Source organism: Rattus norvegicus, chromosome 13, assembly GCF_021556685.1.
Source record: "Rattus norvegicus strain SHRSP/BbbUtx chromosome 13, alternate assembly SHRSP_T2T, whole genome shotgun sequence".
Lineage (NCBI taxonomy): Eukaryota > Metazoa > Chordata > Mammalia > Rodentia > Muridae > Rattus > Rattus norvegicus.
In genome coordinates, this window is record NC_141546.1 from 97168117 (window position 1) to 97185074 (window position 16958).

The following is a 16958-nucleotide window of genomic DNA, read 5'->3' on the forward strand; positions in this document are numbered from 1 at the left end:
GTGCAGACTGACTGTCCTCTCTGGGCACTTAGTGTCTGTCCGTCCTCAGAATGGAGATGGATCGACAGAAAACCTCTCTGCAGAAATGGACCATGCATGCCCCACAGCACACCTGCCAGGGACTTGGGAGGAGAGGCTGTTTCTCCACGCTGCCTCATTCCTGGGGGCCTGTAGACCCTGACGTGTCTCCATTGCTTCCTCTGCACAGGGGTCCTCCCAGGAGTTCCAGCAGTGACCCTGACTTCGTGGTAGTGGACGGAGTGCCTGTCATGCTCCCGACCTACGATGAGGCTGTGAATGGCAGCTCGAGTGCCTTAGGCCCCGGGTACCTGGCCTCCGTGGGCCAGGGCTGTCCTTTACCTGTGGATGACCAGAGCCCTCCAGCCTACCCCGGCTCCGGGGACACGGACACAGGCCCTGGGGAGTCAGAAACCTGTGACAGTACCTCGGGCTCCTCCGAGATGCTCCAGAGTCTATATTCACCCCCGATGTGCCAAGGGGGCAGCCGCCCTGCCCCAGACACCCCTGACACGATTTCAAGCACAGCAGGGGAGGTAGCATCCACAAGCCCAGGCATCGACATTGCAGATGGTAAGCATTCCCAAAGCCAAGGCTAGTGTCTCAGGACGGGGTCAAGGCTGTGGGCCTGCTTCTTATCCAGTGGGCATTGCTTCTCATTCTCTCTGCTTATAGGGCTACCAGCAGGCCAGCTGTGACAAAGAATGACCAGTATTCTGTGAGGAATGAGCCCAGGAATAGGAATTTCATGAGGCCCCCAAAGGGAACCAAGCCATGGAGTTAAAGCCTTAAGAACACCTATCATATGGGATGGAGGGTACCTTCCTGTCCTTTAATTGAATAGGGCCTGGAGGTGGCATTTGGGAACAGTATCACACACAGGCAGAGCTGTGTTCCAAGTCCCAGCACGCCTGCTAAGACTGACTTAAGGAATCTGGTTCTTCAATGTCGCTGTGCACATTGGGCCCCACCTTCCCACTGTGGCCCTGAGGAAGGCTGGTACAGTGGAGAACTGCTGCCAGCCTCACTTGTGGAGTGACACATCCCCACCCGACCCCAGAGAAGTGATATGTGCCCCGAGGTCGCTTTACCCATGTGCATCGAAAGGTTCATCTGTCATGGGGAAGACCGTGGCTCATGAGTAAGTGAAGTGTGTCTGAGTCATCAGGGCACCACTTCCTAGGGAGGGAAGCCCAGCATGGCTCTGTAAAGTGTGGCCCCAGTACGCAGCAGAAACAGGGCAGAAACAGGCCCGCTGGCCCCTCAGAGCGCCCTTCCTGGGCTCCACCCTGCCTCTCTGCGCTTGAAATGGTAGCAGTTTGGCCTAAGCAACTATGAGGGCTTGTGGTGAAAGTTTAACATTATCCTTTTTATGAGCTGGATATAAAATCACAAATTGCTCTCTAGCAGATAGACGGTGTATGGGGTGGGGAGAAGGGACGCGGTTTTATTTGACCTTTAATGGATGTATGGAACTTAACGTTTTCCTTTCTTCGCTGATTTCTAGGATGGAGCTGTTTTAACGAGGCTCGTAACTCCAAACCATGTAGCTTTCAGTCCGACTAAGCAAATAACCATCTCTTGCTTTCCAGAGATCCCACTCATGGAAGAGGATCCCTAGTCTGGTAACATCCTGCTAACCCCACTGTCCCCTTTGGGGGAAAGAGCCTTGAACCTTGGAGAGAGGCCACAGGAGGACAGAGCTTGGGCACAAGGGGGTGCTTTTAATCTATCTACACGAGGACGGTGATTCATACCACACAACTCCAGCAGGACTGTGGGTCTGGCCGACAGCAATGGCGGTGCTTTCAAATGAGACTCAAGGGTTTATCATGACCTGCAGGGAACAGAGGGCAGAGGGGACTCTCTCAGCCTCACCCCCCATGACAGAGCTGAGTGTCTCTTGCTACGAAGCGTGAGACAGTGCCACACACATCCTGGCGAGTCACATATCCTGTTGCTTCTGTTAACAGCAGTCCCTGCTCCTCCAAAAGCATGCCATATTGTATAAATCTGCTTCTAAACTCTGCTTTGAACTGTCTAGGGACTTTAGATCTGGACAGGTCGGCATCTGTAAAAAGCCCGTGTTGACCTGCAAACCCAGGAGCAGATCCTCTCTTTGCCCTTACTCGGAAGGGACGGGCTCCCACAGCTGATCAAAGCAGAAGGAAGTGGCAGTTTGACAGAGAAAGGAAAGGAAAAGCCACCTCTGCTTTCTGGAAATGTCTTCATGCCAAGCCCCCATGCTCTGCGCTGCCCTCTGGTGACATGCATCGGTGCCTGTGTCCATGGTCTGGCAGTGGACCTGTGGCGTGGGGTAGACCAGTGACTTTACACGTGGGGAGAACGAGTTCAGATGCATCTTGTGGTGGACCAAGTAACCTGGTCGTGTTTGGTTTGGGCATTGGGCAGACCCCACTCACATTTATCTGCTCATGCCGTCCTACGTGGGCCATTGCTGTCCCATTGTTCTGACCCTAAAACCTAACCGTTCACTTATTTTCCAAAAAGGCAAGTTTCTGTGAACACATTCTGCGTTTGGAGGAGGACGAAAGCATAAGCAGGATCTTTCATGACCATCCCTCAGCCCCTCAGCTCTATTTCATCCCGCTAAGTCCAAAGGCTGGCCTCCCAGCCCCGAGTCACCCTGCCTGCCTGCTATCCCAAGTTTCTAGGAGGGTCTCATGGCACCCACTGGGTGTTGTGCCTAAGCAATCCATCGGTTTTTTTGAAGAAGCGTCTCTCCGAACACACGTCGGTCCATGGTGTCGTTTCCATCCCTCCTCTGGGTTGTAAACAAATACAACCAAACTCTCATCCATTAAAATCACTGTGCTGGTAGAGCACCGGGGGGCTGGAGGCTCGATCGAATCCCGCTTTCTCTCAACACAGACCGATTAAAAATTAAAAAAGAAAACGACAGTTTGGAGCGTGACTACTTTAATAGTGGAGTGGAGTTGGGGGGGCGGGAAGTGGGTGATGTTGATGGTGGGTGGTAGAAATAAGACGTGGGGATCAAGAACGCACAGCTGAAGGAGACACCATATCCAAAGGGTGGGCTTTGCCCTGACATATGCACGGCCACCATTCGTGGCAGAGTGGCGCTGAGCCCCAGCTTACGGTTGTGGGCAATTGCAGGTTGAGTGACAGCCTCTCGAAGTCCCTGGTGAAGCCCCATGTCATCAGCTCCTTTTATTCCAGGGAGTTGACTCGTGGTGACATGCCACTGCCTTGACAGTGTGTGTGTGCCCTGAGGAACTGGGCCCCCACCCCCATGGGAAATATCTACCAGGCAGCCACACCTCACGCTCGTTCCCTTCCAAGCTTCCTCATACGGATCGTGTCCCAGACACCTCTGGACAAGAGTCCCACCTCCCACGAGGCACACAGAGCTGTCGAAGGCCATCTCGCCTGTTTCTAGGAAATTCACCAGCAGCAGAATGGCAGTCTGACCTGGACACTAAAGAAGGTTGCAACCAGGCCCCGGGAAGACAGCCGGGGGCATCAGGGAGCTCACAGACATTGTTCTCATGCACAGGCTGTGGGGTGAGGGGAGAGCATTGCTGTTTAACTGCGGCTCACCTGCACCCTGCCTGGTAGCACTCAACTCAGCCCCTAGCAGCCATTTTCACCACAGATGTTACTGATGGTGAATCTTCCCACCTTAGGTACTTAATGACTGAGGGAAATCTGGTGATGTTCCAAGCATGGTGTGGTCCCAACATAATTCTTTTAAATACCCCAAAGTCCCTGTGGTGTGAGGGAGCAGGTCCTCTTCCACAGCCTCCTCAGTATGGAAACAGATGGGCCTGTGGAGGAGGGAAGAGTACCAAGATTGGTACTCTCCTCGGACTTGGGCAGTGCCCACCTCAGAGCTACATGCAAGCTACGCAGAGCAGCTCAGTCCTGGCTGACCGGCTCCCCAACGTGAGCACAGCACGGGCGTCTTCACACTTCATTACCGGGTAGCTTTTCTTAATTGCAAGGTTATGATTTGCCTGTGTGGATGCTTCAGGCCTTTTCCCACCTAATTACACCCAGTCTAGCAGCTGGCACAAAGACAAGGCTGCCTTCTGTTGCTACAGAAATGGCCCCTGACCACCGGCAGGTCCAAGATTACCCAGCGCAAAACCTCCTAGTCCATAGCCCATTAGGTCCAGTGGTTTCTCCTATTCCATCACCCTTCTACACAACAGGCATTCAGATCCCTCCCTCTCAGACAGCCACAGGCTCTAGCTCTCCAGCGCAGCATGGGAGAGCGTGGGCTTCAGAACCTGCCTCCTCCAGGACCACCTGGCTGTGAGCTTGGATCCATTACTAAGCTCATTGGGCCTTTGTTTCTTCATGCAGAAATTTAGAATGCTTTCCCCCAGCGGTCATTGCTAGACTGTGCATGGCAGCTGATGTAAGTCAAGCATTCAGATGCAGGGGGCATTTGAGACACAGCAGCTTCCGGCCCTGTGTGAAAGGGGAAAGGCCGCCGTATAGATGGATCCCCTACAGGCATTCTCACACGCCTTTGACCAGCCTTGGTCCCTTTGCCCTCTAAGGTATTTGTACATGAGGCGTCTAAGAGGCTATCTGAAGCAGAGAGATGAGGTAAGCCACATTCGTTCCTGGAATTGTCCTCCCAGGATCCCATCCCCCGCCTTTTGTGTCAACGTGAGTTTCAGACCATGGGCCACCGGGTCTTTGTGCTTGTTCCCAGCCCAGCTCATCTCTGCTCACCGAGATCAAGAGAACCTCAGAACCCCTCCACCCCTACAAAGGGACTCACTGAGGATTCACTGGTTTCTATAGGCAGCCCTGTAGATTTGTCACTAAACTGCTTCCTTCGTTTTATTGTCCGTTTGGAGTTTAAAGCATAAAAGTCAATGCCCGCACATCTCCAAGGCGATACAGGGGAAAGTCCGCAGGTAAAGACACCCAGTCCGACAAGCAGAACAGGGCCCCAGAGAGGATTGGTCACTTGTAAGGAGGATGAACCCTGAGCATGCTAGCCCTGAAATCATAAAACTTAATCCTGAAATCATAAAACTTAATGTACAGTCTCTCTTTCTCTCTCTCTCTCTCTCTCTCTCTCTCTCTCTCTCTCTCTCTCTCTCTCTCTCTCATCTTTAACTGCCATATTGGGCAATGTACCACCCGACACTGGGTGAGATACCAGTCCCCAAGTGCCTGCCATTTATCATTCTGAGTGACCAGAGTAGATTGGCTACCTGAAATCGAGCCGGGAACATACTGAGAACTTCATGCTTGGGCTCTGAGAGGCTGCTAGCCTCAGGAGGCCTGGGCCATGCTCCTGTGAGGCCAGAAGAATTCTAGCCGGGAAGGGCCATACAGCGGAGTCCAAAGAAACAGACTAATATCTGACTGGAAGCCTACATGTAGACCACCTGTGCCCCCTAGTTGGTGAGGGCCACTCCGCAAAGGCTTGGAGCTGCGCTAAGCGGCTTAGTAGATGGCCTTGGAGGAGGGGCAAGCCATTGGAGATTTTGGTGCCAGAACATTACTAGGGTGAGCTTGGGCTGGTAGCTATTTTGAAGGCAAAAACAGTTTAGAGAGCATGGGTCTCCGAAAGGGTATGGAGGGCAGGCCCCTCCCAGCTCCAGGTTCCTCAGCTATGCAGTGAGAACTAACCTGTCTTAAAGAGGCTCCACAGAGTAGCAATCTTGGTGTTTACTGTGGTTGGATGGTCGTTTTGTTTTTAATCAAGAATCAAGAATTGCCCAGTTCTGCCTGGACTCTTCAGCAACTGCTCACTCCCTTAGTCCTCAACCCCACCCCACCTCCCATGTGGACTTCAGAATGACACTCCGTTTATTTAGCTCCTTCTCCCTGGAGCCCCTCAGCTCAGGAACAGAAAATCCCAGTGCCCTTCCTGTCACCCCAAGGAAACGGTCTTAAGAACAGGTGCCTTCACTTTGGGCAAGGGAGTCAAGAGATAACAGCATTTTGAAGTTCTGGCCTTTCATGGCACTTCTCAGACCCCATCGCAGTTGGCCTTGGCCAGAGGGACAGATGCTGCCAGTGACGCTGTGGTGTCCGTTCTACTATAAGAACTTGGAATGATAGACTCCCAAAGCAATCTATTGGCTTGATGGAGCCCACAGATTCTTCAGAGCCGTAAGTGTTCATGGCCTTAGAGAGTGTGTTCATGTCTTTAGAAAACTGTTTTCCTACCTGTCGGGGTAAGAAAGCCACACTTCTGCACAAGGCTGTGTTCCTATGACTGTTGATGCAGAGTTACTGTTCATGTTGTGGGCGTGGTCAAGATCTCTACCCTTGCATCTCTCTGTCTCTCTGTCTCTGTCTCTGTGTGTGTGTGTGTGTGTGCACGTGCTCGAGCACATGTGTGTGCACGTGCGCGTGCATGTGTGTTGTGCAGGCAACTGAAGTCATCCAAAACCTCACACATACTAAATAACTCCACCACTGAGTTAAATCTCTGGGCCTCCTAAGATGACCTTGAACTCACTCTAGTCTAGGAAGATTTTGAATTCGGAGTCCTCCAGCTTCAACCTTGAGAGAGGGATTACAGGCCTGTATGTCCAGGCTCAACTTTTTAATAGAGCTTCTTTTTTTTTTTTTCGAACAGATCTAGAAACCTTCTAAAAATTGCCCCAAAACTAGAGCTCCCTAGCCCTGGCTTCCCCTATTAACACTCTGCATGGGTAGGGAGCAGTTGCTAATTAATCAGCTCATGATTGGCACAGGGCTGACCAAACTCCATAGCTTAGGTTGATGTTGGCTCTTTGTGTTCTGCAGTCTACAGATTCTTCATATGTGTGATGGCATGTGTCCACTGGGATCATAACACAGAATTGTTTCACTGTCCTAAGCCTCTCCTGTGATGAGCCAATATGTCACCACACACACACACACACACACACACACACACACACACACACACACACACACACTGCAGTCACGTATCTTTTCTATGTCTTTAGTTTTGGGTTTTCCAGAAGGTTGAAAGTCAGTGCTTAAGCCTTCCAGCCTAGCTTCTTTCATTTGGCCATATACATTTAAGTTTCCTCAATGTCTTTCAAAGGAAGAAGAGGGCAGCCCAGTTTTTAGACTTCAGAGTCTGTTCTTAAAGACTTATTGGCTCTAGGAAAATTCTGAGAGTCTCTCCATGACTCTAGGCCATCCAAGGGTTCCAGGAAGGGAAACTCCACAAACCCTTCAATACCTGTGTGGATGACACTTGTTTCCCATTCCTGACCCCTAAGTTGGTGTTTGATTGACATTTTTTCATGGCCGCCCCATACACCTTTGTTATCTCTTCCTCTTCAGGGCCTCAGATCCTCTCTCCCCTTCATACTTCAGACTTTCCTAAATCCCTGACCATCCTCTTCTCAACATTCGTCAATACCCACACATGCCTTGTCATTGTGTTTGATTCTGGGGGGTTCCTAATGGATGTGATGAGACCAGGGAGATACAGACATGAACAAGCAGATTCAGGAACAGTGATAAGCACTGGGTGTCTGGTGAGAACATCGGAGAGGCCACTCCTCCCACGTGGGACAGGAGAGCAGCCCAAACAAGGAGTCAGCTGAGCCACTCGACACAGCGTGATCAGCTCTTTTGGGTACACGTTAGTCATTTTCCATTTTAACTCTTTTAAATGGGGCCTTATTGAAGGCCCGGGCTGACCTTTGAACTCATAACCCTTCCTTTGCTTCTAATGCTAGGATTACAGGTGAGCACCACCACCCCTGGCTGCATCAGCCCCTCTTCCTCAACCTTACCGAGAGAATCTCAGAACCGATCGAGACTCTCCGGCTCAGCTATGTGCTAGCTATCACACTGTCACAGAGATAGAGCTCAATGTGTTTTCAGTTGTGAAATATGGAAAGATAATAGGACCTGTTTCATATAGCCACTGGGAGGAACTCAATTAGCTGATTCATGTAACGTGAGCAGAGCCACATTTGGTGAGGGTTCACGTTTAAGACTGTTGGCTATCGTCTTTATCATAATTATACTCAGACAAGTCAGTAGCATGGCTCACCTCCCCAGTCTCTCAGGCCCTGCTGGCAGCCACCTGCCGAATGGCACTTGCTTTGTTCCCTGAATACTCACAAGGACATAGTCAACTGCCTGGTGAGTCATCTCCAGATTTTACCAGCAATTCCTCTGCCCCACGATCACTCACTGGGCCCTTTGAGGCTCAGTTTTCAAACCACAGATAGGCAACCTGCTCTGATGGCAATGACCTCAAGCCTCCCACCTGCACGTGTGGATGGATGTTGTAGGAAAGGTGGCCAGATCATCTGTGGAAAGCCCTCGTCAGGCTCCCTGCCAGCACTGCCCTCCAGCCTGAGCAGGGGCATCAAGAACAAAGCTGCCCACCTTGGCTTGCTCTGTTCAATTTTTCACACTTGAGGTGCCTTCTGTCAGCCACTTTGGAATCCCAGGGTTCGGGGACATAGGTTAATCACTGATCCAGAACATGTCTAGAGTTGGCACTGAATTCTCAAGCCCACAAGTCACACTGTCCACCTCCTTCATTTCCTTCAAATACCATAAGATGAGCATTCCTTGTGGGCTCCTAAGAGCGAGTTAGTGCTGCTGCCTTTGGGGGCTGGAGCATCTTGGATGGGCAGGGCTGCCCTCCAGTTAAACTCAAGTTTGGAATCATCCCTGGGTTTAAGCGCCAGCGCTGTCACTCACTCAAGCACAGTCAGGCATGATAACTGGCATCTAAGCCTCTTATCTTTGTCCTGTGAAGCAAGGGCACTAATGACACTGCCCAGAGTTTGCTGTTGGGATTAAACATGATGACACAGACTACTTAGAATCATTTCTGGTGTCACGCAAACACTCAGAAACTGGAGCTGCTCTTGGCTCTGTTGCAGCCTGGCACCCATTACAGATGGCGATCCTGTCCTTGTGCCAACACCATAATGCCCTTTCACAAACCTCGGTCTAGAGGTCTAGGTCAAGGCAGACATGATGCCATCAAGAGACAAAGTAAGGCTAGGTCTGTAGCTCAGTTAAAAGAGAGCTCACCTGCCGTGCGCAGAACCCTGGGTTCTCTCCCTACCGTTGCATAAACAAGTAAGAAGAACAAGCATGAGAGTGAACGGATGTAATCCCAAGCCTGGGGAGGCAGAAGCAGGAGGATCAGAAGTCCGAGGTCATCCTCAGCTACACGGTGAGCTTGAGGCCGGCCTGAGCTACAAGAGATCTCATCTCAAAACACAAGGTGGTGGTGGAGGGTAGGCAGAAGATGTGTGAAGCTGCCGATCAAAGTATGACAGACCGGTTCGCACTAAACTCTTTCGAAGTAGAAGGAATAAGCTCCAAAAAACAATAAAACTATGGTATGGCAACAGGTAAACCCGACTGCTCAGTAGCATGGTCAAGTAGAGTGCAGGAGACAGCTCTTTGTGTAACGCTTTTACACCACAGACTGACTCTTCAGTAGCCTTGTTGAGGTAAGCACCACCATCATTGTAACAACCACCCTGTCACTAGATGATAGGAACCCTTCAGCTTCAGCAAAACCTTTTGGAACCACCGCGGGCTATGCCATCCAGCCTTTGGTTAATATGTAACTATGTGGATACATTTCCTCTTTGCACTTAAAAGAAACAAGAAATAACTCCCTTTCTTCTGGTCTGCTGATAATTGGCCTCAGGCATCAGGGCAGCAAGGCGTGTATGGTGTCTTTGCTCTTCTGGCTTTTAGTGAACTCAAAGGTCCTCTTAGGCTGGGTTAGTTGTTTTCTATACCTCCTGTGCATCCTGGCTTTTAAGACGTTGGTTCCCGCATCTTTCAGATCAGGTGTTTTCATTAGCTCTCCACACCCCCATCCAAGTGTGAATTCAGCAAGGCTGGAAGCTCAGAACTCCCTGTCAGAGTTACTATCATGAAGACTGTTAAGACTTGTGGGAAGGGCCTTCTATCGCTTCCACCTCAGATCAGTCTCTCTTGATCATGAGCCTGTTGAAACCTGGTCCCCTAAGAGAAATGGGACAGAATTCTGCTTTTATTGCATGTTCAGACATTGACAGATTACCACAGCGAATGTCTAAAAACTCCTTCAGTGCCACATTGTACTCAGCACATTGTACTGCAGCCTTCTTGTGCCTTCTCCCAGGGCACATGGATGTGGAGCAAAGAGAAGGCACACTGGGCTTGCAGACGGCACCAAGGCCATTGCTGCACATCCTTCAGAACCCAGAGCAGTGACCGTGAAATGCCACTGTGACATGCCAACAGAAAAGCAAGCAGCCCACACGCCAGTACTGCCAAGGGTGAACATCTCCAGTTAAGGATAGGAATTCCCACATGGCTATGAAATATATTCCACATCCTATAGCAGAAGTGATTTTGGGGTAGCCTGGCTCATTAGCAAGTCAGGTAGGTATCTGGACTATTTTGTACTTAGAGCCCTGTCTTAGGGTTTTACTGCTGTGAACAGACACCATGATCCAGGCAAATCTTATAAAGAACAACATTTAATTAGGGCTGGCTTACAGGTTCAGAGGTTCAGTCCGTTATCATCAAGGTGGGAGCATGGCAGCATCCAGGCAGGCATGGTGCAGGAGGAGCTGAGAGTTCTACATCTTCATCTGAAGGCTGCTAGCGGAAGACTGGCTTCCAGACAGCTAGGATGAGGGTCTTATAGCCCACACCACAGTGACACGCCTACTCCAACAGGGCCACACCTCCTAACAGTGCCACTCCCTGGGCTGAGCACATACAAACCGTCACAAGCCCTTTGACAGTCAGGTGAGGTTGACAGAGTCTTGCTCAGAACGGTATTCTTAAATGCACATGATAAAACAAAGCCAAATGGTCTCTGGTGAAGCCCTGTTGTGGCAATGCTTTCAAAAATTAATCTAGAGCATGATACTGCTCACTGTGAGTAATATTAAATGACGGGGTCTGCTGGGAGTCTAACTACCTTAACTGTGAGGCAGTGACAAGTTGTAGAAGTAATGGTCTATCTACAGGCACCTCCCTGTGATAAAAAAGCATTCGTAGTGGCAGAGTCACAGCCACAGCCACAGCCACATGATAATGATGGAAATGCCAAATTCAGCTAGAGGTTAGCGGCGGCATGCAAGTGGTTCTCATCTGAGAACATGCTACCATGAGTTCTGGGTGACTGAAAGCTTAGCTCTTAGATTCCCAAGCACCCATCCACATCCCCGAGGCTCCGCTAGCCCTCCCCTCCCCTCCCCTCCCCTCCCCTCCCCTACCCTGTGGTGTGAGGTCAGGATTCCAAGCAGACCCTACAGGGTCCTATGAGCTGTTCTTGCCCCAGACTGCTCTCTAACCATCAATTATGGCCCAATGAAAAAGCATAGGCTTCCTCTGGAACGGTGAAACTCGGATTCACAGCCCAGCCCCACCATCGGTAGTTTATGTGGGCTTCTGTTTGTTGCTGGATCTCTCTGAATCCCCATATATTCATTCATGCACAAAATGAGCACTAATCCCAGGTTCAGAAAGACAAGCAAATACCAGGTGCCGGTGGACCAGGCGATGTGACGCAGTGAGGAGCACATGGACACGTTAGAAAGAGGCTACTGTCGTTCTTAAGGAAGGCCAGCGGTGGAAACTGTTTTCAGCAAGACACTAAGCAGTTGGTATCACAATGACATGCCGCGACTGGTCTGTGTCTATCCTCTTGGCTGGCTCTCTTGTCTGCTCAAGGGGCTTTTCATTGATTAATACACATAGAATTATTCACATAGAACTATTTCAAGGGGGCTGGAGAGATGGCTCAATGGTTAAGAGCACCGACTGCTTTTCCAGAGGTCCTGGGTCAATTCCCAGCAACCACGTGGTGGCTCATAACTATCTGTAATGGGATCTGATGCCCTCTTCTGGTATGTCTAAAGACAGCTACAGTGTTCGCATATAAATTTGTTCTTTTTTCGGAGCTGGGGACCGAACCCAGGGCCTTGCATATATATTTTTTTTAAAAGAAACATTTTGAGGTTGTCTGCCTCCAAGGCCACAAGGTTCATATAGTATGCCTCGTGCTTCCTTGTAGGCAGGGTCAGTTCTCAGCCAACAACACATGTGTCACCTACAGTCCCGAAACGACCCAAGGCTGCATGACTGCCCTGTGTCTGGAGAGATTTGGTTCAGAAGCTTGCTCTGACCCTCTAAACCCCAATCGGTGCTTCTGGCCTTCACGCTGGGTCTCTCCCTTCACCCTCTCAGGTTCTCAGTGTGGACACAGCAACATTGTCACCTGTGATCAAGCCCAACCCACGCCTATGTCCAATATGTCCACAGATGGCTCCAGCCCTTGCTGACTATGGCACTGCTCAAAAGGGCAAACCTTACCCAGAGCCGACTTCCTGGTAAAGAAGCCAAACCCAAGGTCTCTACTGCTGGGGTCTCGTCCCTGGGTCTGGATCTCCCTCGCACACCTTCCCTGTTCTCTAAGTCTCTGTGGCCGTTTCTTGAAGTTCAGGTTGAAAGGGGATCTCTAGGTTAGATTTTAGGAGGAGTCCACAAAGCCGGTGTGGGCTTCTGTACCTAACACGTCTCAGTGTTCGGTTGTGATGGCTACATGGGATTTCCCATATATGATGGCTTGTTTGTGTGTATCTCAGAACGTATATTAATATATGTATTAGTTATTTTTCTATTACTATACAAGATGCCCTTTGGAAAGGGTTTAACACGGCTCATGGTTTAAGATGTCATATGGTTCATGGTGAGAGAGAAGTCACGGTAACAGGAGCACGAGACAGCTGGGCTCGTTGTGGCCACGGTCAGGCAGTAGAAAGGAGAAACACCGGCACTCAGCTAAGTTTCTCCTTTTGATTCAGTATAGGTACCTACCCCACAGCGTGGTACCAGGCACATTCAGTGTGGGTCAGTTCAGCTAAACAGCCTCAGAGATAGACCCAGAGCCACGTTTCCATGGTGATTCTCAGTCCCATCCAGCGGACAATGAAGATTAACCACCAGAATATTTACTCCCCAGTGGGATATGGGTCTGGAGGAGGCAATTAGGTCATAAGGGTGGGGTCTTATAATCAGTAGAGCCCAGAGAGTTTTTGAACTCTCTGACCACCATGTGAGGACACAACAGGAAGCCACATGTTTGTAAACCAGACAAGAACCATAGCCAGAAGCTGTGGTGTTGGTGACCCGATTTGAGGGTTCCAGAGGAAAACTTTTAAAAGTCCTCGTTGCCTGTAAGCAGTCTGAACAGTGACAACCCACCACAGCTGCTGAAACAGGAAGAGATAGCAGAGGACCCCTCCCCCCAAACCCCCACCCCCACCCACCATCACAAACATCTCAGGGGCACTCTGAGAACTAGTCAGTGATGAGAGGGGCCTCTGAGACCTTGAAAGCCCACAGCCCATGGCCTCACACTCAGCATAGGCCCCTCTGTGTCCCTCCTGTGCATCATGTAATCCCTTTTGGACTGGAGTTCACTGTCACAGCTGAAGTTACCTACCTCTGCCCTGCAGGATCCCAGGACTGAAGCTCTGTCCCTCTTCCACAGTTGCACTCACCCACCAAAAGTCTACATACGGGACCTTGTCCAGCTGAGTCTGAGGCCACCATGACCCAGGCCACACTACCCTTTATCCTAGAGCCAGAGGTAGGCAGAGGGGAGCACCAGCTTATTCATACAAATGACTATGCTGCTGCAGCCGCTTGGGTCTGGACTATGAGCCACTCCAAGGGAGACCCTGTCTGCACAGGAGACTGAGCACCAAAATGCAGGATGGCACAGACACAGCATTGCCGACACCAAATGGGGAAGCTGGGAAGAGGCACGTTTTTCAAGTTACCAACGAGCTCGCTGTGCACACCAGAAAGATGGAGTTATCTTTTAATCCTCTCTGTAGTAAATGATGATGCGAAATTACCATCCGATGAAGACATCAAAAATCATGCAGCCAGGGCTTGTGGGATGAAAGGATTACGGATGAGTGGCGGCCAATGATCCAGAATAATTTATAAACCATGCTGTCGGTTTTGCTGGGGTCTTACAACTGCGTAGTTCGCTTCTCAGGATGGGTGATCTGTTATGATTTCACGTTCTGTGTAAATATTAATTTTTGTATTAATTTGGTACTCGTTTTGCGTGCTTTTATCTTCAAATAAATTCCTCAGCCCATCCCCACCTCCTCATCCCACCCCATCATCCCAACCCCTCACAAGGCTCTGAGGATCAGCCTGCCCAAGCCTCATGGAGAGATAGTGGAAAGAAGATGCCTTCCAGTTCTGTTTTTTTCTAGGTCTCCAGAGAAAGCCTGAAGAATCTCCCATAGGTGAGGAAGAAAGCAGAGGCCCTATGTGCAGCCTGCACCCAAGGAAAAGGAGCAAGCCATTCCTGCCTGTAGGGTTCACCTCCAGAAAAGCCACTGAAAACAGTGCCAATTCAACGCGCCCTAGAGGGTTACACCTTGGGGAGGGCAAGGAGTCTCGGGAGGGGAGGAGGGAGGAGAAGGAGGTGGAGAAGAAGAAACTGAGGTGAGATGGCCATGGGGAGACAGACAGGGGGGATCTGTCAGAAGTGAGCCCTCCCCAGCCCACCCCCAGGCTCACCAGCAGCTTGGCGACTACACAGTGAACAGACACACACACCCAGCTCAGCCTCGCCCTGCACACCTGCTCTCACTCTGGTCACCCTTCCCCCAGCTTCCATCTGATCTCCAGAGAAGCTCTGGTCTGTGTGACTCACGCTGACTGAGCAAGGAGCTTGGTTCTCTGCCAAGCCCCTCGATCTCTCCTTGCCTCAGCCACATGTCAGAACTGCTTCTTTGAAGGCTGATGGCTGCTGGAAAGACCAGCTGGCCTTTCCAGGGAAGCCATGAGAAGGTCACAGCATCTAGCCTGCCTGGCGCTACCGGATTTCCCTTCTCCCTCACTTCGCAGGCTAGTGAGATCGAGTGCTTCTGAAGACCCAGAAATAACCCAGAAAGTCTTGAAGATGGATGGCTCCCACACAGCCTCAGCTCTCTGAGCCTCAGTTTCCCATCTGTCTGGTAAGGTATGAACAGACGGCTCCCAAAGTCCCCTCTAGCTCTGACACTATTTACTATCCATTCATTGAATACCTGACTAAGCCACACACAAGGGAACTAATTGATGGCTTCTGAGCCTTGGGAGGTCTCCATGTTGCTGGATCAGTCAGTGAGGTCTGAAAGCTGAGGGAGACCATGCAGAAACATGAGAGACAGACTTACGGAAAATCTCACACATGGGTACAGCAAACTCAGAACTCCCGTCCTAGCTTAACCAGGAAGTTAGGCATGAGGTGAAGACCGTAGAGTGCCCAATGCTGTGACCTTCTGTGGCCTGAGGCCACAGCACTGCAGGCTGACGTCAAGATCTAACTAGCCTCAGAGGCCTCTGGATGAGGAGCTAATAAAATCAGACTGACTGGACAGGAGAGGGGCCAGACTAACAACCAGTAATCGTGGACAGTACCCACTAGCTCACCCTGAGTGTTCAGATTGCTTGACCGGGCCATGCTAGGCCTGTTATGATTCCTTCCTTTTAAGAGTAAAACCTCCTAGCTGGCTACCCTACAGAAACAGCCTTACAAACTCCCTCGGACCAGACAGGACTCTCTCTCCTCAGAGCCTCTCACCCTCACCATCAAAGGAATGAGACCCATCTCCTTCACACAGCGGGCCCTTCCCTGGCAGGCCCTTTCTGCCCCTTCTCCATATTCCATACCTTCTCCAAGCTCTAGGGTCTTCAAATGTCCTGCCCCTGGGACTCCCTGGACATTACACATGTGTTCCTTCAACCTGGGAACTTCTGGCCTCTGTTCTCTTTTGCTGGGATATGTCTGTCCAGTCTTCAGTTTTCGGTTTAGGCATCACAAAGTAGCCTTCTTGTATCTGCTTAAGATGACCTGGTCATTATAGAAAACAGGGCCATGGTTCCTCAAAAGCAGACAGCATAAGATCTGCTATCTGGCTACCACGCACAAGCCCAGAGGAACTGAACCTCGAAGAGACATTTGCCCAACTATATTCACAGCAGCGCCACTCACAAGAGCTCCAAGTGAAGCCAACAGGTACCTGTCAATGGATGCATGACAAGGCATACACAATGGAATATTTTCTAGCTGTGGAAAGGAAGAGTAGACCGATGCTTTCTACAGCACAGTTAAATATAATACAAAGTTTTGTTTTGTTCTGTTTTTTTATATATATTATGATGTGGACCTCAGACTTGAAAAGTTGTAGTCATCATTCATGTCTCATACGACTCCCACATTTTGTAGTCATCAGTGATCAATATAATACAAAGTTAAACTCGAAAAGCATTTGGGCTAAGTGAGGAGGCTTAGCATTTGGGCTAAGTTAAATGTGTGAGGAGAAAGGCAAATGTTACTCCAGGTACCCGGATACCTGGAGTAATCGATACACAGAGACAGTCTTCCAGGGTTGGGGATGAGGGGAATGGGGAGTTAGAGCTAAATGTGGTGGTTTGGGTTCTGTGTGATGAAGAAGGCAGTGAGGTATTTGATGCCATTGGACTATAAGATAAAAGATGGCTGGGATGGTAAGGTTAACTATATAAATGTTACCACAATTTAAAAGTACTTCTAAAAATTTAACAATTTACGCTAGTCACTCCTACTGCCAATGGCCCCTGGTGTTGTTGAGTCTCTGCCTGTGGGTGTTAGCATCAGAGAAGTGAGATCCTTCTAATATGGGTCTGAAATGTCCCTAGAGGCCTTGTCACTGGTACTATCAGAAGGTGTCAGAACCTTTGGGGAAGAAGGACCCAAATGGGAGGAAGTTAGATCATTTGGAGTGTGCCCATTCCCCAATAATGGAAAATTCTGTATTCTTCCTCCCTTTCCTTCCTCCCCTGTCACATGCTCCCATCTTGATGTATGGCATCAACGCAGGTCCAAACAGGGGGGCCTAGCTCTAAACCCATGCACTAAAGTAGACCTTTCTTTATTGTAA

At 50.1% G+C, this 16958-nt stretch overlaps 1 protein-coding gene, 1 long non-coding RNA gene and 1 pseudogene across 5 annotated transcripts in view; 1 reads left to right on the forward strand and 2 right to left on the reverse strand.

Annotated features, from left to right (window-relative positions):
• Susd4 (sushi domain containing 4) overlaps positions 1-2935 on the forward strand; it is a 122560-nt gene extending 119625 nt beyond the window's left edge. For 2 of the 4 annotated variants that reach the window (XM_087580387.1, XM_087580386.1), the window contains exons 8-9: positions 209-591; positions 1526-2935. In XM_087580387.1, coding sequence (XP_087436513.1) covers positions 209-591; positions 1526-1584 — 442 coding nt within the window. In that variant the 3' untranslated portion in view covers positions 1585-2935. The remainder of the gene's footprint in view (positions 1-208; positions 592-1525) is intronic. The other 2 variants (XM_087580388.1, NM_001105982.1) reach the window with 2 other exon arrangements.
• Positions 2936-6609: 3674 nt separating this feature from the next.
• On the reverse strand, positions 6610-14647 carry LOC120096332 (uncharacterized). Its single transcript, XR_015635691.1, has 3 exons — positions 14572-14647; positions 13472-14063; positions 6610-9993 (listed from the first exon to the last, which is right to left on the reverse strand). It is a non-coding gene; the product is annotated as an uncharacterized LOC120096332 (long non-coding RNA).
• A 1552-nt stretch (positions 14648-16199) lies between these two features.
• On the reverse strand, positions 16200-16278 carry LOC120096379 (small nucleolar RNA SNORD113/SNORD114 family; annotated as a pseudogene).
• Between the last annotated feature and the right edge of the window lie 680 nt (positions 16279-16958).